Here is a 25,290-nt window from a genome sequence, read left to right as displayed (position 1 = left end):
TTGCTTCTATTTTTGGTCATTTTACATCTGTTTGTGGTCATTATGTGTCTATGTTTGGTAATCAAATGTCTCCATTTGTTCATTTTGAATTTTTCAAACAAGGAATATTAACACTCTTCGTTCAGAGGTTTTGGTTGAAGAGGCAGAGTTTAATTTAGTGTGTGTGTGTCTCACTCACAGTAGGATACTCTGAGCTCTCTCTAGGAGCTTGCTGTTGCCCGAGTTGAGGAATATTCCTTCTTCTTCCAGGGCGGGACTTCCCATCGAGGAGAGGCGACCCGACCTGGAGCTACGACCATTACATCCAACACCACAGCCATCCCTACAGGCGATGGGGAGGAAAGTAATTATTTTTTTTACTGCAGGCAAAAGGTTCTAGTGTTCTCTGTCCTTGACTCTATCAGGCATATAGTGTATACTAAGCACCTGTGCCTGTGAGAAAGTGTCTTGGTTAGGAAAATATACATAACTAACAACATAACTAAACACTGTGGGTAACCTATATGAATATATGGTTATGGGTAAGTCCCAACTTTTAGTCTCAGTCCAGGCTGTAACTTGTTGTAACTGTCTTTTACTCACCAGCTGGCTTTCTCATTCAGGGCGTTGGTGCCTTGAAGATCTGACAACGGTGTTCGGGGGTTCTTCCTCGTGATACCTGGACAGAGGCAGGTGAAGATTCAGAGCTCGCTGGATTTATCTAAACTGTTCTGATCTGTGTCTCAGTCGCTCCTTTCTTCTTGCAAGCCAACACTTTAGTCTCCACAACATTTTCTTACTCTAACTCTCCAAACTCCACCAGCTGCCTTCATCACGGACATGCTGCATTTCAACCATAATCTCCCTCAATTCCTCATTAATCTTTTATCCTGCTGGACTGGTGTTTTCCCTACACCGGCTTTACAGTATGTTTCTTCTTTTCAGCATCAAGTTTTATATGTGTGCGTGAGATTTTGGTATTTTCTTCACTGGAACATGCCTCCACAGATACTAACAACCTACTAAAGAGCCTGAGGTTTTTTCTTGTTAAAGTTTTTAATTTTACAATGCAATTACTTGTTTCACAAATTCAGCGTTGACTTTTGTTATCAGGTTTTATGTTGTATTTCTTGTATTGTACTTTTATTAAGTTGGGAAATCAGAAGGAGGCAGATTTAGGAGAATGGCTCCATTTGATGTGGCAGACATTTAAATATTTCAGCTTCCATCATGCTTAATTTTCCATAATGCAAAAAAGTACCCATTAGTGTTTTTCTTTTTTGGTAGAAACTACGTCTGGTAAATCCCCATGTTTTTAAACCTAACACCGAATTTCAACTTCCTTTTCCAAACTAAAAGATAACGTGTGGTGACTTCAAAGGGGACTCATTCCTGTTTTTACAGGCTGGACGATACTAATCATGACTAAAACACTGATTTTCATGTGTAGTAGCTGTGTTTTCCTTGACAGATGGACCTTGAGGGTATTTACATGGAAATGTTCTTAATAATCTGGAGCTACACACATGAAACCAAAGTGTTGCTTTACCATATAAAGAGATGTGACCTACAGACTGGATGTTAGATGACACAACAAGACACAGAACCACAGAAATATGCCGCACACATGATTACCAGTGGACTCAGTGGTAAAACGAGTGATAAACAATAAGCAGAAAATCTGTGGGTGTTATTAAAAGTAGGGATCATCATGGGACTGATTCATGTCTCTGATCACTCATGCGTGGGTATATTCCTGGTTATGGGGATTTGCTCCTAGACTGGGTGAGTCAGAAAAACCCCCATCTGATTTCCAGAATATATTAACAGCTGTAATAAAACAAGTCTATTTCATTATTCTCAACTTGACCTTGAACAGACCTCTTTGATTATGGTGAGCTGACTGAGGAGCTTCTGATGGTAGAAATAGGAAATGGGAGCTTTGCCGACTATTTAATTACAAAGTCCTGTGACATGTAGCACCTTTAAAATGCTGCTGTGATGATATGATGTGAAGAGTTTCATCAGAAAATGTCATTCAGTTGATTTCACTATTGGTTACTTTGAATGACTGTGACTGTGGCTAAACACAAGTCAGTTTCTATAAGTGTTTTCTGAGGTGCCTGTTTATGATCAGCTGACAGCACCGAACACCTAAATGATGATGATGATTAAAAAACAAAAGATGAGAGAGGCATATTTTGAGTTACTTACTGTATTTCTCATCTTTGCATCTTTGAAGGATCTCAAGGCTCCTCTGGTGAACCGGATGGTGGAGGAAACTGAAGCTGTCAACAGTTTTGACAACGGCACAAGGAACTGCTGCATCATTACCTTTGGAAAATCACAGCAAATAAAAGAGAAGAGTAGACTTAATGTTTTGCAGTGAAGCATTTCTATTTAAGATTGTGAAGAAGAAATCCTTTTAATACCTCAAACAAAGGAAATAAGAGATAAAAAGGGGCTGAAAGAAGCTGAATTTAGAAAGATGAGACAGAAAGCACATGGACAATAACAAAACAAAAGGAGGGTGAGGCAGATAAGAATTAAAGAGGGAATTCTCCAAGAAAGGAATAAAGACACAAAAACTCCCAGAGATAAGGCCGTGGTGACATTTTCCAACACTCTGAACTGTAACGATCCTCCCAGTTTGTGAGGATAAACACCCTTCCTCTTCTTCATCCTCAACAGCAGCAAACAAACCCTCCTGCTCTTAAAACAGGAATTTAGCCGTCCCAGCTCACATATATAGATAATAAGATCATCCAGTGGTGTATAAGCAGTGGAGAAACATCATATGGAGCACAATTGTTGTTACCTGCTGCAACCTTGCATTCTTTATAATTACAAGACGCAGGATAACTCACATGTGTGTCTTTACCCTTCATGCTGCTGCCCTATTCTGCCTCAAAGACCTGTCCTTACCTGTTTTTTTGTGTGTGTGTCTGCGGCCGGCCTCCCTGAAAGCCACCATGGCTCTAAAGTACGCTCGCAGCACAGCCCAACGGAAAGTCGCCACAGGGTCGATTCCCATCAGGCCACAGATGAAGGCGTTCTTGCTGCTCTTCAGCAAGGCCACGATGTCGGGACGCATGTGGTCAGTGTTCTTCTCCCTGAAGTCCTGAATGAATCAAAGGCACGTGTTCAATAAGTTCATCAGTGATTTAAAAAAATAAACACTAAACTAAACATTGAGCACAAATATCACAACAGACACGAGTAGAAGCTATCGTTTTGTGCTGGGTGGTGTCATTTCTGCACAGATCTACATCTGGTCCAGCACATTACCCCATATTAAACTTGTAATTTTTACAGTTTGTACAGCTTAAACAGATGAGAACAGGTTGAATATTGAGCCCTCTCCTCCCTCCCTCATAAACTAACTGGCTGCTGGTTCTAGTTTCATATCAAATATACAGTATAGACAGGAATTAGATCATAGCTGTTCCTTTAATCTCTAGGTTTGAAATGAAATGAATGATCATATTTAAAGCAAACCGATTATAGAAACCCCAAAAATGCAATAAATGTAGACGTGTTCCATTTCTTTACGTTTAAATTGAAGTAAAGAAAATCAGTCTCATGCATATAAATGCAGAAACCACCATCTGTGTATGTGTGTGTAAATATTTTGACTGATGCCGCAGTGTGATAACAGATCCATGAACTATAAACCATTAAACATACAGTACACTCTCTTCATATGATATGATTCAGCTGCACGTTGACTCTCGAGCCAACGTTCGACATATTTCACAACTATGGATCTCGCCAAACAACTCTTTGGCTCTCAGCGCGTACGGGAGACCGCTCCACATCCACGATAGCCAACTGTTATGGATTTATATTATACACTTGAACAACAATACGCTTGACCCATTCCAGCACATGTGCTTTTTATCAAAACGCAGCTGGGAGGTGAACAGAAAATTAGATTTAGCTGGAAACATAAGTCGACAGAACACCAAGTGAGTCTGCTGCAGACTTTCAGGATTCATAAAGGTTCGAGCGAAGTGAGAAGAAGCTCCTTTCTCTCCTGTTCAGAGCAAGAATTTTATACTTTCATAACAGACAGAATAGTTGTTTGGAGCTGACAGTTGAGGTATTTAGCTCAAACTTTCATTGTAGATTCAATAATGATGCACACGGGGCTTCACACCATCCTTTATCTATCTACTTATTGTGACCAAGAAGAAAATGGCTGTTTAAAAAGTCGGGAAAGCTAAAATATATATTTTAAACAGCCCGAAATCTGTGTTTGTGAAACACAAACTATGGTATTAGGAACAGTTTAGTAAGCCAAAGAAAAACTGTAGTGGTGACGGAAATTTTTCTCTATTCATTCGCCCACTGGAAGACACAACGGACAACAGTAGATATTCATTATAATTCTTCTATTAAAGTCCAAAAATGACTTCATTATCCAACTGATTTTGAGTTGGTTGGGTTGTTAAAAAAATGTATTAAGTCCCTTTAATTCCCAACATATCTGTTCACTGTACAACCAGGCACCCAGAAAGCAACCAGTACTCAACTGCATTCATTAATCTATTAGCTAATTAGTCAATTAGATAAAAGACTGAATATTTATTAGCTACATTTTTAAAGGTAGCATGCCAAACGTCACTGGTTCACATCAGGTAAGAACAAATAAAGTATCGGCATCAGTGAGAAAATGGTATTTGTGTTTGGCTTGATTAAGTTATTTAAACAACACATTTCGCCACATACAGCACACGTCTCACCTTGACTCCGTACTTGACTTTACCAGCGTAGTGGCTGATGATGAAGGCTGGCTCCATGACAGCGGGGAACTCGATGTAGCTGTTTCCTTCATGCTGACGCTTGAACTTGTCCAGCAAGGTCTGATTGGAAGCCTGAGGGAAACTAGAGAAACAGGGATTTAATCAGGCACAAGTTCAGAGCACAAAGCACGGCAGCATCAAAACTTTAAATCTAATGTGGATAAATCTGATTTTGTGCATAAGCCAAGTACTAACACTGTACATACATACATACATGCATAGGAAAGAGTTGTTTGTGTCTCTCCAAGACAGCAACCAACTATTCTATTAAATAAATGTCTGTTTTTCCCACTGCAGCAGCTGATCATCATGCACTGCATTTCTCAACAGCATCGTGCTTTTCTCTAATTCCATTCCCCTAACCCTCTCAGATTCAACGTCTGCCACAAACTCTGCGGTGCAGCTCAGATTTAACCAAAGGTATAGTGGCTCTACATGCACATTCTTGTTTGGTGTTTTTACTTTTGCTTCATGGACATTTTACCCATTTACCACTGACCTCAAAGGGCTGGATCAAGACTCTTAAAGGGATCTTTTATATTATCTAAACCTCTCCTCACAGCACCTCCGTAACACACTGCTGGCTCAAGTACTATATCCACAAGGGTCTTAAAGCTTGATGCTGTTACCGTACAAATGAACCACCAGTCTCACCTTTTATCCTGCAGTAACCTAATCCACTTCTCTGGCGGCCCCCGAAGCCCCACAAGCCTCACTGACTGTGAATGATGAGATCTCTAAGCGTCTTTCTTGCTTTCTGTATAATCGTTTAGCATGAAGCTCCTCACTGCGACAGCTTAAACCCCAGAAGGGGTCCTGTCCCCCTTCATTTATTATCTTTGTGATCCCCCTTTTGACCCTAATTCTCCAATAGCGATACATTGTCCACGCAAGCATTCACACACCATTCGGTCTATTCCAGGCATTATTAGATCCAGATGAATCCGCTACACTAAGTGGCAAACAAGATGACAGCTAACTCGGATAAATACGGCTGTGTGTGTAACGCCTGATGTGTTTTTATTCAAGGGGGGGGCGAGAGAGAGGGCTGGATTTGATTTGTGGAGGAGAAAGATGTGTGACAGCCTGCTGAACTGCAGGAGGAGAGAATTTTACAATCGACTGCGCGAAGGGAAACCAGCTAAGTCCTGGTAAGAGTCTCTGCATTGGTATCATTCAAGCTATTGAGCAAACTGCCTGCACAGGGAGCAGTTTGTATTTGGATCTAAAACAACAATAACATTAGCATTCGTCCTCTCAGGCAACTAAACTGCAAGTGAGATTTGTAGCAAATCATATTCATATTATAATTATCTTCTGATGCAACATACTTTTTTGGATTAATGAAGCACCATCGTTATTAACAGAAACAGGATACAAAGAGGTTGAGGAGGAGGATGGTAGGTGTGTAATATGCAGGACTGAGCAACCACAGACCCAAGTGTGACTCCACTTAAGCAGAGATAGATTGTGGCTTAAGTTTAATAAACATGTTATGTATAAAGCAACTGTTATGTATGTGCCCCCAACTCCTAGGTTTTATGTTTGACCAAATTTAACCCTGACCCTGACTAATTGTTGCTTAAATTATTGACTGTGCTGCAGGTGGCGTACTTGCACTCCTCGTCTAGCAGGTGGAAGAGAGCTGTGGGTTTCTTGCTGATGAGATTGATGCAGCCACTGTTGTCGCTGTACTCGATGTTGTGCCAGGTGATGCCTTCTGCCCTGTACTCTTCCTGCAGGAGAGACCGGAGAGGAAAGAAGAGGTCAGTAAATACACGATTGCACTGACTTCACTGGCCTTGCTTAACATTTCTTTACATCATCTCTTTTCAGAAATAAACAAAGTCTTAGTAGAACAGCAATGTAATTTACATCTATGGTTTGTCCCACAGCAGCAACAGCTTGAGGATATTTGTGATAGAATTTATAATACTTTATAATACATAATCCTCATTAGACCAAAATGTCCATGCAATGATTTCACAGCACTAAAAACCTGCATCTCTAATACGAAAGCACCTGGCTGCTCGTTGGTTGTCAGTAAAACCACAGTAGGTTGGTTACATCTATGTGCCCCCAGAGGCCAGGGACAGCTGAGGTTTATGACCCGTAGCCCCTAAATACTCCTGAGGGAGAAACCAGTGAGAAGCACCAATTACAATCCCTCTTCCAGTTGGGATGAAAAGTGGAAAAAGTGGTTCATCTTCCCTGCTCTTTGGAAAACTACTGCCGAGCTACAGGACATTTGAGCAAGGTTTGTAAACAGTTGCTGCTCCAATAACTCGCAGATCACAGTGCATCTTATTGTCAGACGGCTGCACACTCAGCAAACCTTCCCTAAACACATGCAACTCTAAATCTTCAAGGTCGGCACTAACAAAGCAGTGAGCATGAGCAAAAATAGAAGAAAACAAGGAGGGACTTGTATCAAGTAAATCAATAACCAATAATGATTTAAGAGCTTTTATCAGTACCTAGATTCTATGGTCTAATACCACAAAACGCAAAGAACAACATGATGGTAATTCTTAGAGCCCTGCTAAAAGATGAAAAGCAGTTGGGTTATAACAAACATGAGGTTTTATCCCCCTTGGAGTGTGTGGAGAAATGTTTATGGCCCTCTGCCTCCTGGAATAGCTCACATTGTGTGTGCAACACTGAAAAAAACGCTTCTCAGAGAAAGATGAATGTGCTTAGTACATTTTCCCATCCGTTTACACTTACAGTGGCAAGATAAAGTATGTGAACCTTTTGGAATATCATGTTTTCTGCTTTAATTTGTCATAAAATGTGATCTGATCTTCATCTAAGTCACAAGTATTAACAAATATAATGTGCCTAAACTAATAACACCAAAGACATTCAGATTTTATTATTAAGAACAACCATAACAAACTTCATAGTGCTAGTGGAAAAAGCAGAGCTACCCCAAGAGCACAACAAACACTCATCAATACGGTAAAGAAGCAACCCTGAGTGACAGCCAAAGATTTGAAGGCATCATTGGAACTGGCTAACATCTGTGTTCATGAGTCTACAGTGGGTGACACTGAAAAAGCAGGGTGTCTAAGGCAGGACACCACAAAGGAAGCTGCTGCTACTAAAAAGGACATTTCCAAAGAGCACATCGACACTCCACAGCAGTATTGGACTGATGAAACTATATTCAACCTTTTGGAAACAACTCACAACACTACATCTGGCATAAAAAGGGCACAGCATATCATCCTGAAAACATCATCCTAATGTATGGTGGAGGAAACATCATGATTTGGGCCTGCTTTCATGCATCAGGGCCTGGCTAGCTTACCAAAAATGGTGGAGAAAGAAAAAAAAAACCAAATAAACTTTATACACAAAATACACAAATAGGACAGATAAAGCTACTGTAAATCTCCCTCCTCAAGGTGTCAGGATTCATCTTATCAGACTGTCAAATAGTCTCAACTCAATATTCAAACATATTTGTTCACTTGTACGGTGTTGTATGTATCTATAGCAGTTTTGACAGTGCAACACGTGCTCTGCAATTCAAAGCATTCAAAGCAGCTCTGGAACATACTTTTACATGTGTGATACGTCTACCCCGACACCGTCTGTTTAGGCAGCTGAATCACTGATGAGGCATTCAGAACATGTGCCGTGTTTGGTTTCATTCAGAGGTTGTGATGGAGCATGCAAAAACAAAAACAGAGCCATGAAGGAGTGGCACGTGTGTGCTTTTGTTTAAATCTCATCAAGCTGCGCACCAGCCAATGACTGACTCAGTTCATCCGCCTAAATTTGTTGTGTCTGTGTCTGAGTTTGCAAACGTGTGTTGACTCAGAGAGCGAGAACGATGATTAGATGCAGGCACACAGATAAAGAGATAAACAAGTACTCATCAGCCATTTTATGCATATTTACATAAACAGCTCGGCCCAGCACACGTGGACTACAGAGCTGTGACTCAGTATGTGAAACACGCAGAGGTGGTATCTGCTACGGTTCGACTGAACAGCAGAATTTCACTGGTGCTTCATAATTAAACATCCTCAGTCCTAAAACATGCACGTCAGATTGACTGATCACTTCAAAGTGCCCTCAGGTGTGAATGTGATGGAGCAGGAGTGTAGCTACTACTGTCTGAACTAAACTAACTATAACTATGGGGTGATATGGAAAATGGGAAATGTGTTGCAACAAGATCAAAGATGTGACTACCCGCATAGCAGATCATAATGGACAATCATTGTCTCTCAAAGAGCTCTCAAAGTAGAAATATAATATTTTTACTGCCTGAAAAAGCTGATCAGCTTGTGTGCTGTGAATCCTAAATATCAGCTCCTTTTAATAAAATATAGAAATGCCCCAGGTCAATACTAAGTGGTGGTATCGGTGCTGATCTAGGCATATTTTACAGGATCAAAATCAGCTAAAATTAAGTCGATCACTGGTTCTACAGTGCAGCAATCTGCTGCATCGAACAGTGAAAGTCTGAGTTTGTCAATGTGAAATTACTGTTTTCAGTACTATGAACATTTTCAGCTTAAACACTTTTGAAAAATAAGATGTGAGCTGTTTCAGTCTATACTGAAACTACAATGTGTGAGTGAAGTTGTTGGTGTATGTTGTTCTGATACAGGGAGTCAGACACTGGGACATAAAATAGACACAGATGTAAAAGCTCCAGACTTAAACCAATCTGCGAGCACTAAAAGCATTACAACTTCCTGCTGTTATGTGAAACCAGGGACTTCTATTGTGGTTGATGAGGTTAGTCAGGATTTGTGGCCATCTCTCCGACCATTAAGTCAGCTCAGTGTCTGTTTTCTGCTGTGTAATGCAGTGCAGCATTCGAGCATGAACTGTGTTTGGCCAAGTGCCCTGTTGTAGAGGTGAGGGAGGCTGTGTGTGTGTTCGTGTGTGTAATTCTCCATCTCTTCTGCTATCTCTGTTTTCTTTCTATGTGCTTCTCCCTCCCTCAGCGCCCGGCTCTCTTGTTATGACAGCAGAGTGTTTTCACCGAGCACACTGGAGGAACAGTGGTGTAATCAGCAGGTTCTGGTGGTTTTTAAAGCACTGACAGAAAGAGATGTACAAACTGATGAAGACAGATTTGAAAAAAAGAAGAAGAAGAAGGAGAAAAAGCTTTCTGTGCCGACATTAAACATGCTCCTTAAGTGGATTTAGCTTTTTGTGGTCCTGCAACTGGGACTGTCGATCAGCATGACTCACAGGAATGATGTCAAGGAATGAGCTGGGCGGTTTGATCGGAATAAGGGCGAGGAGTTCGGAAAATCTGCATCAAAGTGTCCACTTTGATTTTCCCATGTCTTAATAATCAACAGCCACTTTATCAACATGACAGTTAAAATACTGCAGCTCTTAGTGTATTAAGAAATTCAATGGAATAAGAGGGTAGTTCACCTGGACACGTCTTTTATTTCTCTAAGAAGTCAGTAGGATATCTCACGAGTTAAACATGATACAAGCTTCGTTTGCCTAAGGCGGTGGCTGCTGTGTGTTTTCTCTCATTCATATACCGTTCCCACACAAAAGAGAAATCAAGCACCAATTGGCATGTTGAGTATAAACACTGGACTGGAGAGTCCTCACACACCCCTCCTCCACCCAGCTGAGGGCTGTGGTCGGTGCGGTTCTATTAGCTTTGGATGGTGCTCTGAATGTAAACACGGGCTGCTGATAAGACCAACTGACTGAGACGGAGCCCGGAGGAAAGAGAAGAGTAACACAGAGAGAGTCCAGTTAGAAAGTAAAAATCAGTTTGCAGGATGACAGGCCAACATATTCTGTTCTTTATTTTTCAGTTTATAGTCAATTACATTTCCTTTATTTCTAAAAAGAATGGAGAAAACAGTAAATACTAAATAGTATATGAAGAATTCTTAAACATATCTTTATATAAAAGGTCTCTTTTTCTTTTACAATTGACTTTTTAAATGTCAAAACAAGCGTGTTTAATTAATTTATCACAGAATAAAATAGATGTTAATGCTGCAAATTTCAGCACCAGGGAGGCGTGGAGAGCAGTGAGAGGAGAGAGAACCAAACAGCACCGTATAGAACTATAATATACTAAACTACTACTGTGCAGAGTAATGTGGGTCAAGAATATTATAATAGGTTATATGGTAAAACAGTCTATATAAGCAACATCAAGTGGCTGGATAGTGTGGTGGTAAGATCACTACCCTCCGTGTAGTAGACTGGGGTTCTGCAGCACATGTACAGCGGTGTCAGCAAATTAGTACATACAGACTTGCAGAAGCAAGTTATGTTTGCTAATGCAAGTTTATTAGTTGAAAAGGATAAGTGATCACTAGAAAACCTCGCACAGCTGTCAGAGGCCCACCTGCACCTGACATGCCATCAAAACTAGCGAATAGAGTGGGGTCTGAGTCGTCACAGGACGACACTTAATTCAACACAAAACATTTAGCAGTGAACCCAGAGGTCTGAGCTGAAAACTAAAAGAGACATTTAACTTTAAAGCTTATGTCAATTATTCATTGAGCTATTCATCTGCCAAAATATATATAGTTTTACACCAAAAATGTATGTATGTGATTCATTTAGATTAAGTAATAACATCTATGGTTTGTCTGAGGTGTGGACTGCACAACCTAATTTAAACAAACACAAATCAGTGGAGATCTGGCAACCCTTGATTAGGAAGTTACACCAACCTGCAGCTCCACCTCATGACAGTTGTTGCCCTGTCAAATAAACTCTAGACCAGCAGGGAGCTAAATGTCAGGACGACCCCACTGATTAAAAATAATAAACATAAACTCTACTGAAACAATATTGGGCAAGGGACTGCGAGGGTGAGGGTCTCAGAGCACTAGGACTGTTACCTGCAGAACATAACACGTCTTCAAGTGAAAGGTTCAGTCAAAGCAGAGAAATCAAGAATCAAGGAGCACCTGCTGTCAGAAAACGAAAGTGATGAATTCTACTTTCAAAAAAACATTAGAGAGCTATTGGTAAAAAATATACTATAAAAATGATTATAGAAATGTATATATGTTTGAAATTGTATAAAAAGGTATTTTCACCACTTAGTAATGTACAGGCTGCAACATCGAGCTGTGATTTAGCATAATATATAAAAAATAAATACATATAACTGATTGTTTACAAAGATTCAAGTCAATTTTACTTAATTGTGAAGGTATGTTGACTCTAGTGTGTAGTATAGTGTAGTGTATGTGTGTGTAGGGCCTGAGGTTAACTGTCAGAAATGGATGACAGAACCATTAGTGCAGGCTTATTGTCAGTCTGTCATCCTCATTAAGGGTGGAGGGACGTTACTGCACTTGTTTACTGGAACGTTGCTCTTTTTCTTCTTGTTCCTTTCCTCGTTTAGCCATCAGCGATAAGCCCGCCTGCTAAATTGCCACAATCTATCAGGGTTCGGTAGAAGGGGACGAGAGCTGACAGCTACTGCAACACAGTTCAACTTCATCTCTCTCCCTCTGTCTGTTTTTTCCCCTCTCAATGCTTGCTCACTTCTTCTATGGGTATGATGTGTAAATAAATGAAACCTGCACACAGAATATGAAGTGGTTTGCTAGTGTGTATCTGAATAAATGAGCATAATGAATACATAAAATAGTTGGTGAGGGATTAGTCCTGTGGTAATAAGCCTTTTGTGTAAAAGAGAGGGAAAACAATGATGAAATTAAATTAAAAAAACAAGAGAGTGAGGCCATTCAAGAGAAAGGAGGATACAAAAGCCAAAACAAACCGAGCCCAGTTAGAAAAAATCATTCACAGCAACAAGTGTTGTCCAGTTTTAGCAGCGTTTAGGAAACATGCCGCTCTGTTTAACTGTTTCCTGCACTCTAACCCAGCCTGTCAGCCTGTTCTGGTCATTCAGCACTTTCTTCCTGACCTTTTACTCAAATAGATGTGAGTTCTAACTTAACCTAGCTACATAATTACAGCTGCTTGTACTGTAATGTCAGAGAGGACGTGGCCGAAGAGCACAAATTAGTCACACAAGGGAAGGTTCGGCTTGCAAAGATTGGTTGCCTGCGTCAGTGAAAGCTCTGGCCATGTTAGTTTGCCATGACTGGGATGAAGAATTAAGGGATTTGTATTACAAAGTGTTTTTCTCTGCATGGTGTGTGGGATTTACAGCCCAGCAAACACTGAGTTTCTCATATTTATAGCTGTTACCTTAGATTATGGGGTTTGGACGTCAGAATAAGGACACCATAGGTTTTGTTGAGTGTTGTTAAGTCTAGTTAGCTGCAGGTAGTAATTCCCAAATTGGCAGTGTGGGTATGATTAACCCTTAAGTGAGCATTATGGGCTGATTATCCAGTAAGATAACATAAGATTATTATTCCCAAAGGGGAATTCAGCAAAAGCGAAGAATGATTAAAGTCTTCTTGCAGCATTTTTGCATTTTTACAGAAAAACCTGTAAAAAATGTTGTTTGCCAATTTTGACTAAGTACAACATAAAAAAGCTGAATAACATGAAATATACTGCATCATTTAGAGGAATCTCCAAAAAAATATATGCATGAGGATAAAGTAGAAGTACTAGAGTAAGTGCAAACATCTCAGATTAGTACTACTAGTATCTGAGTGAAGGTACTTTACTCAGCTGAGTACTGTATGTATGAATAACACCTCAAAAAACATGGACAGCATTAGAGAAGCAGCACCTCAAGCACCTCACTGCCCTATATTCAGAGCTTTCCACTGAGGAGGAAATCATTCATTTTCACCAGGCTGACATATGAAGGAAAACTACGAAACCCCTTCCTACCAAGGTTAGAAAGACCCATTCTTTACTCCATCAGCTAAATCAGTTAAAGGCACAAAAGCATTTGTGAAGAACGTGTAACAGCCACAAAAATACGATGGCAGTGCATAAACATGCCAACGTGTCTTGTACGTCACTAAAACACGGCGTAGCAGGTCACGTATGCTGTTTGCTGTTTGTTGTCAACAGCGTCATAGTGGCAGAAAAAACACAAAATGCTATGATGTGTTATCAGGAGCTGAACAATAATCATTGTCTGGATGCAGAGGAGAGGAGGGCAAAGGAGAGAGTAGGAAAAGAAAGGAGATACTGTAATACCACTCTACCTGCTCTAATTTAAAGATGTGTTGGTTGAAGTAGTGCTGGAGCCGCTCGTTGGCGAAGTTGATGCAGAACTGTTCGAAGCTGTTGTTCTCATAATCCTCAAAGCCAAAGATGTCCAGGACTCCTATGGATAGGATCTAGTGGAAAACACAAAGAGCTCATTTTCTTTCTAAATTTTACATATTTATGAGATCATTTCTAAAAACGCTTCATCCTCTAGCGCCACTGTAAAATCTGTAAAAATGAGTTTTATTTATTTTCCTTAATTTTATTGCGTTTCTTTTTATATCACATTCTCTGCAGCTTCAGCGGCCTAGTTGCCCTCTGGCTGTCAGCAAGATTCATGTCATCATATATTATTAACATACTCCATCTGAAGGAGGCAAAGAAAGCAGTTAATTATGAAATGGACTATAAAACAAGTTTCCAATTTCATTTCATTCTGACGTGAAAAAAAACTAAACAAAATACATGACGTACACGAGCACACGCTGCTGTTATCTGCACATAAGAACAATGGCCTTGACACAAAGTGCAACCTCGTCGACCCCTTGACAGCGCAGAGGGAGCACAAAAACACACGCACACAGATGATGCCAGTGCCAAGGCACACATCCACACTGCACTGGGACAGCAGAGGACCACCAGGGGTAATATGAGCCGAGGGGAACTTGATGCCATCTGCCCAAGCGTTGCTGGCACACACACTCACACACTCACCCAGAGCGATCTGTTTTCCAATCCTTTAGATGCCCCTGGTGGTTATGACTTGCCAGCTGCCACTCCAACACACACACACACACACATACATACATACACACACAGTGAAATTGCATATCACACCACTGCCTCCGGGAGTAAAAGAAGCCAGAGAGCAGGGAATCAAGTCTTGACTGACTGACAGACGGGGAGCATGAGTCAGACAAATGAAAATGAGAAAAGACAGAAAGAACAAAGGGAATATGTAAGAAGAAGAGAAATGGGGTCGAGTGACTGACTGCATGTTAATGTAGGAGTTAAATATCAGAATAACATGCCTTTTCCAAAGCAGACATTTCCACCTGTCATAGTGGTGTGATTAAATACGTTAGTGGGGGCTCTGTTACACTTAAGTGTGTCAGTGGCCCAATTTACATTTATCATTTCGAGTCCTGTGGATCCATTTGGAGCCAGTTTATTATGTACACCTAGGTAAATCTAACACACTTTAATGCAACCATCCTACAATAAATCCTCCCTTCAAGGTGATAATGTTCAGATTTCATCATATAGAGGGTGTTGTCCTGTTAAACTGTATTGTATTTTACTGACAGGTGTTTCTATTGTTTTATCCTCCCAACTTATATTAATGAGGTTATAAGCTCAGTGACAGAAACAGCAGCATCATAGCTGAACAGACTGGTTTCTTCTTAGATTAGTGTACCTACAGTAACTGCCACTAACTGCCAACTGAGTGCAGATGCGTTTGTGTTGGTGTTTGATTTCCCAGCTACAGTACAAATCATGCAAATCAAGGTCAAAACAAGTAAACATGCTTTACATGCATTACTTACACCTGTAGCTTCAGATTTCACACTATTTCATTCAGACAGTGGTACTGAAACCTTCGTGTTGCAATTCACTTAACGACTTTATACCTTTGCACGTGACAGTGTCAGTCTGAGCGCTGTAACCATGTGGTAAAATGGGTTAGAGTGTGGTTGAAGGTGCTTTTTAGTTTGAGGAGGCAGAAGCCTCAAAATATACGCATGCAATTCATGCAAATACAGACACAGTGAAAACTCTCTGCCTGCCTTAATTTGTCTGATAGAATTAGTAGGAAATTGATAACATTAAGAAACAGTGATGGTGATAACAGCTGATTTGATGTACAAGTTGAATTCTCTGCTACAGTCTCCAACACGTTTCATATTATTGTGTTGAGCATGAGTGTGTTTTCCTACCTTTGAATTGTCCTCCAGGTCCTTATTGTTTAACAAGGCGTGGTTGGTCCTGAACACAATCCAGTCAAAGAGTGCGCTGTACAGGGACTTGGCCATGGAGTCCCTCACCGTGCCCGCCTACACACACACATACAGAAAACATCAGTTAACTGCTGATCAACAACACGAGAGCTTCTTAATCAGAAACAGGACCCACAAAAACCACAAAAGCTCACAAGTGTTGAAAGAATACACAGTGAACCCCTCTGCAGCCAGTAAGATGCTTTAAAGCCTATTTATGGTGTCTTTTTATTTTGTGCTGTTCCTCGTCTTCATAAGCACAAAGTAACTCTGCAGCATTGCTATTACTGTTACTGCTTTCACAACTATTACAGGCAGCATAGGAACTGGCCTACTTCTCTGCTATATCAAACCCAAACACCTGCAAACAGCAGTTTCAGTCTGTGCAAGAAGATAAAGAGAACATCTCTTCTCTGGAAGTGGATTAGTGTCATATTAAATGTGTGAAACAGGCAGAGAATGGGTTTAATGAAGTACTGCAGCTGCTGAGTCACCGGATGGGGCTGACTGAGAGGAGGAAAAGATCTAGAAATCCTAAGGAAAAGCAGAACCAAATTCTGTGGAAAACAGTTAATAGATGGTAAGTGTTTGAGGAGAGACGGTCAAATATGTAGATTTAGTGTTGCTGAAAATTATAGTTGAATATTTAGCTGGTAGATTGGCAGGAAATGAAGAGCAGGTCATCGAGTTAGGCCAACAGTCAACTAGCATTAATCTCTTTCAAGGACATTTCATAAGTTCAACTAAGCCCCATCAATGCTAACAGTACTAGTGTAATTTAAAGATGGAAAATGCCAGGGAGCCGCCGTAAAACCACAAGCTCATCTCCGGCTGTTGTATAATATTTTTATAACAAGGATTATAACAACAGCGACTTTGTATTCAGAGGATAAATACTGAGTCGGTGTTAAAGCTCCCAGACTGCTCACAACTTAGAGGTACCGTTCTTCCGTGTGCTGGTCCTGCTGTGCCCGGTGTTGTAATACTGTACTTTAGGTGTTTTCTGTCAGGAGCCAGTGCCTTAAGTGCCTCCAGACCTGCAGATCACTATTTGGACGACTTTTCATGGATTACTTTTTGATCCATAAAAAACAATACTGCCAAAGGGTGAGGGTGCGGCATTGGGGGGGTGGGGGCCATTATTAGGCTTCAGCAAGCCAAAGAGAAACAATAATCTCGCTTTACACAGCAATGAAAGGCACGCTAAGCTACGCAACGTTATTTAGCAGGAAAGATGTTATTATTGAACAAGACAAAGGAAATCTGCTTTAATTACATTAAATATTTTTATGTTAGGTACCAGTTGTACATCATAGAGACCCCCCCCCCCCCCACCCCCCCCTTTAAAAAGACGGTCCAGTGTAATGCAACAGAAGTAATAGACAGAGGTTTGTGTCAACGTCTGGGAAGAAAAACAACACACAAACCCTTAAAGAACATCATTAAACCTTAACAAGGGCCTCTTGGATCACCAACAACAGATTGTTTAACCTGTTTAACAATCATACGTAGGAGGTTGCACCTTTAGCATGAGAAGTCTCTAAATCCAATCCAGATACTAATGAAGTTACGTATTTGTTGTGATCATGTCAAGTTTCAGAGTCAGATGCTGGTTTCTCACTATCAAACAGTTATAGTGACAAAAAATTGGATGAAATCAACACTGTTGTGCGATGAGTGAACACTGTTCAATGTGCTCGTTGTGGAAATGAGTTCATTTTAGCTCAGGAACTTTTACCTGGTAATTATTCAGTGTAATTCTGTCGTTTATCAGCTAATTGTCTGAAACTAGCCTGCAGACCGGAGTCTCTGCGAACAATAAGATATGATACGGTAAAAAAAGAAGTGGGTTCTGTGATTCATGCATTTCATCGACATGCTCGTAACAGCTTTACCTGCAGAGTTACAACCTGAGTAACATAAAGAACAAGAAGCTGGTTTAATGATTTCTGCAACACATGTTCTCAAATGAGTTATATAACAACAGAAAGTAAAGTTTTTGGGAACACTGTGAACCCGGTCAAGCCCCAGCGTGGATGCACTCACTTTGGAGGACTGTTCGATGCACTTCCTGCTGAGGCCACATGCAGCCAGCAGCACTGATGAAGCAAAACCCTGCATTTTAAAAGCGACCTCTTCTCTCTTGCATTATTGATTGTTTATGATATTTTTAGCATGCAGGCCTGTGACGTCCCTGCGCCCACAAAGTTATGTAAGATTGTTATGAATAATACAACATTTTAAAAAATTCTGACTTCAATGCCTCAGCAGAAACTTGGGGGATTGGCAGGTTTGATGTGAACAGTCACTGAGCATGTATTGTCTCTGCCATATAATTTAATTATCCACCACAACGGGTGCATTTAGCAATTAGGAGCCAACATGACTGGATGCAAATGGGTTGGAAACGTTTTACTGGAGGGCCACACAAGACACTGACAAACAATTAGCAGGATTTTATCAAAGACTTTTGTAAACCGTAATGCTCCTGGCTGTTAAACTAGCTCTTAGTAGAGTTTGTGACTATAAGACTTTGCAGAAGGGAAGTTGCTGCTTTCTCATTTATTTCTCTCGTTCTTTTTCCAGAAAACCACAGGAGGTGTGAAACACCAGCATGAGCTCACTTTGCATGTGGTCTGTTAGCTTCTTCACTACAGGATGTTTTGTGTATGTGTGTGCGTGTGTGTGTGTGTGTGTGTGTGTGTGTGTGTGTGTGTGCAATCTACATATGTTTCTAATAGCGATTTATTTTGTTTGTTTGTTTGTTGTCTTCTATCTTAGACTGCATTAGTTTTGGCCTGGTGTACCTAATAAATTGCCACCGTATATTTCCTGATATGTTTTCCCCAGCAGTGGGAGAGTACCTCCACACTCTGATAATGATGCTACAATCACTGTGATAAGGTTTCAGAGTGAATCAGCAACTTAAATATGAATGCAAACCATATCAATGAGTATCTGACTGCTACCGCCTGACTTCCCCTTTCCCCATGTCTGGCGTACAAACAGGAAGAAGGAAGTGGTGCAGTCAGATGATCTGGAGCCACATCAAAAATGTAAAAGTCAGACAAGCACACCTTATCTTGACAAACATAACTTTACATGCACGACTCCCTTACCAGACACACAGGCTGACATTTTCTCGCTTCTTCATCAAAGACTCAAATTAAACTTTGTGTGTAAACACGCAAAACACGCTAAACCGCACACGTCAAGCTTATTTGCTCCCAGCTTGACCGGACGAAGAAATAGAAAACGGTAAACGTTGTCAATGTCAACATGATAATAGTGGTTTTAAAGTAAAGTTGAGATGAGGTATAGCTTTTGTTTATTGTGTTATTGTTGTCTTCATTTGTTAAAATATTAATGAAAAATAAACTTCCTATTTCTTTCACCCTGAATGCAGAGTGACGGAGTTTTGAAATCTGATGTTTAGTCCAAAAAAGTTTATTTCTGTGCTAAGTCTGTGATTTGAGGCCCTGGTCTGCCATGTAATGTGAATGGAGAAAGAGCGAACACCTCACAGAGCAGAGTTGATAATACAAACGTGAGCTCAGACGTCCTTTTTGCTTTTTCTGAATTAATCTTTTCCAAAACATCTTCAAAACAAATGCTCAGGGTGATGAAATGATCAGATATGCGGCTCTTATGATCTGTGAACACCCTGTAGTCTTTATTGATTTAACTTGTGAGTAACAGAACAAAAAGCTAAAATTAGGAGACGTATGGGACGGACACAAAGCCAGGTCTAACTTTAAAATGTTGTATTTTTATGATCCATTCAACTCACACAGGAAAAATAAAATAAATATTCTTCAGCATCCTCAGGTAACAAAGTCACTGCCAGATTCTGACTTCTCCAGAGGTTCAAGATTTCACTTTCACTCTTACTCTGGAACCAAACCCAAGCAATTCATAAACGTATTCCCTGTGTCTCGACCGGGGCCCACCCAGTGAATTCAGAGGATCTTTCCGGCAGAAATTCATAATGCCAGCTATTCTGCAGCAAACTAAAGTTCAGCAGGTCAGACGCCTCGTTCAAAGCTCCCAAACTCGACTGTGGCTGGACGGGACTTTCTCAAACTTTCTCATCCAAGTAGGAAAAAATCATTTCTGAGAAGAACCAGCAACATTTGCCAGGTTCCTTTTTTCCACATTTCCTTTGTATAAAAACAGCCGTGTTATGGATTCCACAGGTGGCCTCGACTCGCTCCCACGGCCCCTGGTCACACCGGGGCAGGGCTGCACTTTCGTTCCTCTCGCAGTGTGTGTTTCCGTGCTGTTGATCATTCTGAGGACTGAATCGACTGAGGGCAGTTCAGGACATTTTGGCCCATCCTCACGTCTTCGAAAATCTTGTGTGAGAGCTGTAAATCCGGATAGTACCAGAAAGGACTCGAAAGCAAACCACTCTACCTTACCCTCTGTCTGCTCTCTTCATTTTCATTATCACTGCATTTTCTCTTCAGCTAATTCATGAATTCACAAATGCAGCTGGTTTGAACCTCGCAGCGAGAGCAGAAGCTGACTTATTGATCGACAGCCACGATTTCCCACCCCTGACTCTGGCCTTCTCTGACTCAAGGTGAGACTTACTCAAAAACTTGAGATATCTCTGCACTGCTGCAAGGCTCTTCAAAAAAGAGTCTGGATCACAGAAACCGATGACAACACATTCTGGAGCATGTTGTAACTAAAAATGTTTAGAAAAATGTTAAACACTGCAGCTTTAAGGTCACAGATGAATTTTACGTGATATCAGAGTGAATGTGTGAGGTTATAGGAGAACAATGGTACTAATACACTTAGTCATGTTTAGTAAAATCATACATAAACTGCCTACACAAGGCTAGAAAACATATTTGTAAATGAATTTGATTCATTTGAAGGCATATTTTCAGAATAAAGTGTCCCAGATAATTCTCGTGACAGAACATATGACGCTCTTTCACACTCTGTCAGTACAAAGGTGGGGATGTCCCATAACGCCCTTTACTATTTAAAATATTTTTCTCTCTGCCTCTTCTGCTAAATTGGGGACTTTCAGAGACTGGAAGGTCTTCGCCTCACTTTCTCAAGCACCTTGTTAAACCCTCTTGCCCCTTTTGAGATAAGGCCTTCTTGAGAAGGCCAGGAGGGAACTTCCATGGCACAACAGCAGAAGCTACAGGACAGGGTTTATTATAGCTTCAGCCATCATCCGGCCTTGGGCTTTTGATCACACTGTCTGAGCCTCTGCTACACAGATATTCTTGACAAAGGGAATTTATGGGTTTGAAACATGTGTGACTGAAGAAGAAAGAGAACGAGGCTGAGACAAACAGAGAGGCTGAGGATCTGGTTTCTGGCCTCTGTACTGTATATTCCAGTGGAGGTTGCACATTCCTGAGACAACACCATGTGACTGGAGGGATGGGGCTGTGATGGAGAGTGGAGGCTAAACTAACTCGTAGAGTAGTGTAGATGTGGGAGGGTTGAACTGAGCGGAGTAACAGACTTATCTATGGGTAGCATCTCCTTCCTCAAAAGTCCAAATTAAATTGTATGTACAACCATCAAAGGATAAAAAAATAAATAAATAAAAAACAATAAATATTAACATCACTATGATACATATCGGGGGGGCTATCTAGGTCAACAGCAGCTCCATGGAGGTGAATTCTGCAGACTGGGAGCCCAGAGGGCTGTATGGACAGGATTAAGTCGCAACATTCAACAGGAAACAGGAAGTTGCAGAGGAAGAGACCCCTATCAAAAGAGTCTTAGACAGAAGTGGTGGGGGTGGGGAGGAGCGCCACAACAAACTCCCTAAACTAGCTCCAAAGCATTGAAACACAAACACAGATTCTCCCCTACAGCCTACGCAATTCATAACAATTTGAGACAGATTTGGAATTTAGTCATGTCCCACCTCTGCACAGACAAACTGTAAAAAGAAAGTCATTTGGCATCTTCTAGATTTTGTGAGGTCGTAATAAGAGACCACAAACGTTCCCAGGGGGAGCTACCAATAACAGGTCATTAGATTTAGAAGGTCAGATGAAGTCTCTTTTTAGGATTCAGGTGGGTAGGTGTCACATTCTGACGTGCTGTATGTGATAAGAGTGGTTACTGAAAAGGTCACCTCAGCAAGTTTATAGGGCACGATGAGCCTCTCTCCAACAGTCACAGTCTTCCTGGTTGTCAGTGCTTCAAGCAGCATCTCTTCTTTCACCTGCAAGAGACAAAAAGTCAAAATTAAAGGACTGTACAAAGTGACAACACTGGAATAAAACTCTCTTGACTATGTGGTCGAGTCTGTGGCCTTGTCCCATGAAGCTGAACTGCTGCAGTTGTTCTGTATTGTATGAAACCACAGAGCACAAACAGGCTCTGTGGTTGTTAAAGTGATGTAATATTGTGCTGTGGACAGATAAACTCTTCAAGAGAGGTTCTTTCAGACCCTGATAATCCTACATTTCCCCCAATACATCTCTGTTTTAGACCCTTCCGGTCTCAAAATATCCATGGCTTTAAAGTCCATGGCACTGAGCTTCTCAAAATCAAGTCAAGTCAAAGTCTAGATAACCCTAGCTACAGCATTAAGGGTTATTACTTGTTGACTTGACAATGCTCCTCAGGATTATAGAGGACAACTGGTTTCAGAGTGGTAGCACACATGACTATTAAACTGACCGGAGTCCCCCCCTAGACCCTTGAATAGAAATACACAGCCAACAAAAGAGCTGGTCATTAAACCCTGAAGAAGCACAACTGCCCTGCTATAATCTCTACCCAGAGTTGGAGAATATACATTTGCATAAAGAGCTATTACATGGTGGCAGTGATATAAAATAACATCATGACAATCATGACAGAACATTTAATCCATATCATCCCTAACTGACCCTTCATTCTACTAAGCCGGAGCTGCTGCTTCTAACTAACATGGCTGACCAAGATTAGCAGGGGGCACAGAGAGCCCATAAACCCTGACCTCAGTACACACACTCACACACATATAGTACCATACTCGGTGACCTTGCATGTGAGTTTGCACAGACTCTAAACTTGGCCGCAGACAAACCATTGATGACAGGGCCACACTGGGAGAAGCAGATGTCACTGCACACATCTCCTCCGTCTATAGGGATTATGGGAGTGGGCTGAACAGCTGCTGCTGAGACCACACGTTCATTTCTGTGTGTGTGTGTGTGTGTGTGTGTGCGTGCATGAATATGTGTGAGAGCATGTCTCTGTGCGAATGCCTGATGTCTTCATGTATAGAAGGCAAGGGTGTTAATGTTGCAGTTAATACTATTATGAATCTAGTTTTGTCAGTCGCCTTCTTTGTAAAGACTTTGACATAAACTGAGAAGGGAGGAGAGGAGGAGGGGAGTGTGTATGTGTGTTTGTGTGTGTTAGTGTAGGTGGGGAAAGGGGGTGGGGGGGTGGCATAATCAGACTTCATTTCACACTGCCTGGTAATCCCTCCACTAAGAGCAAAGCCAATTCTGCAGCCTAGTGATTGGTCTTTAGTCGGTGCATTTCCATGTATTAGTCGCTTAGTAACAGACTTGCTGCTCTATGATCACAGCTCTAATACCATAATACACACAAGTTTGTAAGCACCAGTTTGGGGTCAGTGATTCTATTTCGCAGTCAACCTGGGATGTAAACACATCATGTGTGTATTAGCAAATCTGTAACTCTGATAAATGCTGTTTATTCTCCATACTTGAAGAGGAAAAACTTATCACAGCATGCATCCATCTAAAGACAGTGTACTAACATCATGTTAACGCTGTAAGATTCTCCTAATGCATGTGTCGGTTCAGTCCGATTTTTGTTTTGTTATTTTTTCTTGGGGAAAGGGCTTTCAAAACACAGATGACCCACACTGTGTTCTTGCCTCTGAATGCAAACATTTAAAACTGTTTCATAGGAGGATGCAAATTGGTCCTATTTCCAAAAACAGGTTTAAAACAGTGCTTTAATGAAAAATAACAACATGTTGAGGTGACTGAACAAAACCTTTGGACTGGACTAAGTTCAAGCTCTGTGTTTTCAGTATTACAGAGTGTTTCTTCTCACAGAAAGCTACTCTCTTTTGACCAGTTTCCGGTTTGTGCAGGAATGTTTCTGGTTAGGTCAAATCACTCAGCTCCACAGCTGAGAGGATCCAGTCTGTCAGCCGTCCCTACGAGCCCTGCTCTGTCTTCCAGTTCCACCTCCACAGGAAACAGGAAGTCCCAGTCAGTTTCAATCCCATTCATTCATCTATCCACACTTGTGCCAATCAGTCCTCCTTGAGAGGTTCTTCACATTAGTGTGCCAACTCGTAGTGAAAGCAGTGGTTCACATCCATCCTGTCTAAAACGCTGAACAATTTTACACATCCAAGTGTTTTTTCATGCAAATGAAGACCTCCCTCAGAGTCAGTGTGCACTTACCAGCCACAAGTGACTCACACAAGTGCATTTAGCAAACCTCAATTAGCTATTTTAGCCACTAGAGTTTTGAAAGTCTTATAATAAAGTCATGCATGATGAATAAAACAATAATTGCTGAGTACTTCTGGTGGCGTCTTTCTGGTCTATACATTTATCTGACATCCTGGTATTAAGCTAATTAAATTAGAAAAGAAATGTACTTTTAAGTGTAAATCTCAGTAAATACTGTACAAGTGCAAATTTAAATCAATGAATGGAAACTTCATTAAGCTTTCATTCTTTCCTTTCTTCTTCTTCTTCATTTTAAGAATGCTTTTTATGACCCTCAGGACAAAAAGCTGCTGCATCTGCACGAATAAATAAACTTGACCATAAAAAAAAAAACAAAACTCCTGAGCATGTTGTTAAGCTCATGTCACACGGCCACTCTGGCTCTCTGGAGACCAGTCTGAATGTTAAAGGGGAACACTGGCAGCTCCGCCACAGTCATAACATCTCCACTGTGCTGATGACAGGAATCTCCGGCGCGCTTTGGACACTGTTTTGTCAGCGACTCAACAAGAACATCCGGTTTATCATTGTAGTTTGTATCAAGGACTGGGAGGTGACACCCTCCTTCAATCCCAAGGTAAATCAGAACAGCATGTGAATATTTGAGCTGCCCTCGCGGTTTACACTGATTAGCATGGCAGACAAACCCATGCCAGAAAATGTTTTTCCATGTCTCATTGTTTGGATAATAAAAAGCCCAAAGCACTGACCATAATAATAAGTATTTTTGTTTTTCTTTGTGCAAAATATAATTAAATACATACACAACCGCTAAAAAGTTTGGGATCACCTAGATATTTTGTTTTCCAAGGAAACACACATAAAATAAGTCTGAATAGGAAATATAGTAAAAGAAAAGGACATGCTGACATAGTTAGAAATCGGAGTTAGAAATCAAGATTTGTATGG

The 25,290-nt window shown here is 40.9% G+C and overlaps 1 protein-coding gene across 8 annotated transcripts in view; it reads right to left on the bottom strand.

Annotated features, from left to right (window-relative positions):
* LOC113165503 (unconventional myosin-IXAa-like) overlaps window positions 1–25,290 on the bottom strand; it is a 108,513-nt gene that overhangs the window by 17,112 nt on the left and 66,111 nt on the right. For all 8 annotated transcript variants that reach the window (XM_026365062.1, XM_026365064.1, XM_026365066.1 and 5 more), the window contains 9 exons: window positions 22,023–22,112; window positions 15,839–15,955; window positions 13,898–14,032; window positions 6,399–6,520; window positions 4,725–4,866; window positions 2,905–3,100; window positions 2,194–2,313; window positions 583–658; window positions 179–322 (listed from right to left, as the gene is read on the bottom strand). In XM_026365062.1, coding sequence (XP_026220847.1) covers window positions 179–322; window positions 583–658; window positions 2,194–2,313; window positions 2,905–3,100; window positions 4,725–4,866; window positions 6,399–6,520; window positions 13,898–14,032; window positions 15,839–15,955; window positions 22,023–22,112 — 1,142 coding nt within the window. The remainder of the gene's footprint in view (window positions 1–178; window positions 323–582; window positions 659–2,193; window positions 2,314–2,904; window positions 3,101–4,724; window positions 4,867–6,398; window positions 6,521–13,897; window positions 14,033–15,838; window positions 15,956–22,022; window positions 22,113–25,290) is intronic.

This window comes from Anabas testudineus, chromosome 6, assembly GCF_900324465.2.
Source record: "Anabas testudineus chromosome 6, fAnaTes1.2, whole genome shotgun sequence".
In the NCBI taxonomy this organism is placed as follows: domain Eukaryota; kingdom Metazoa; phylum Chordata; class Actinopteri; order Anabantiformes; family Anabantidae; genus Anabas; species Anabas testudineus.
This window is presented reverse-complemented; position numbering and strand designations above follow the sequence as displayed.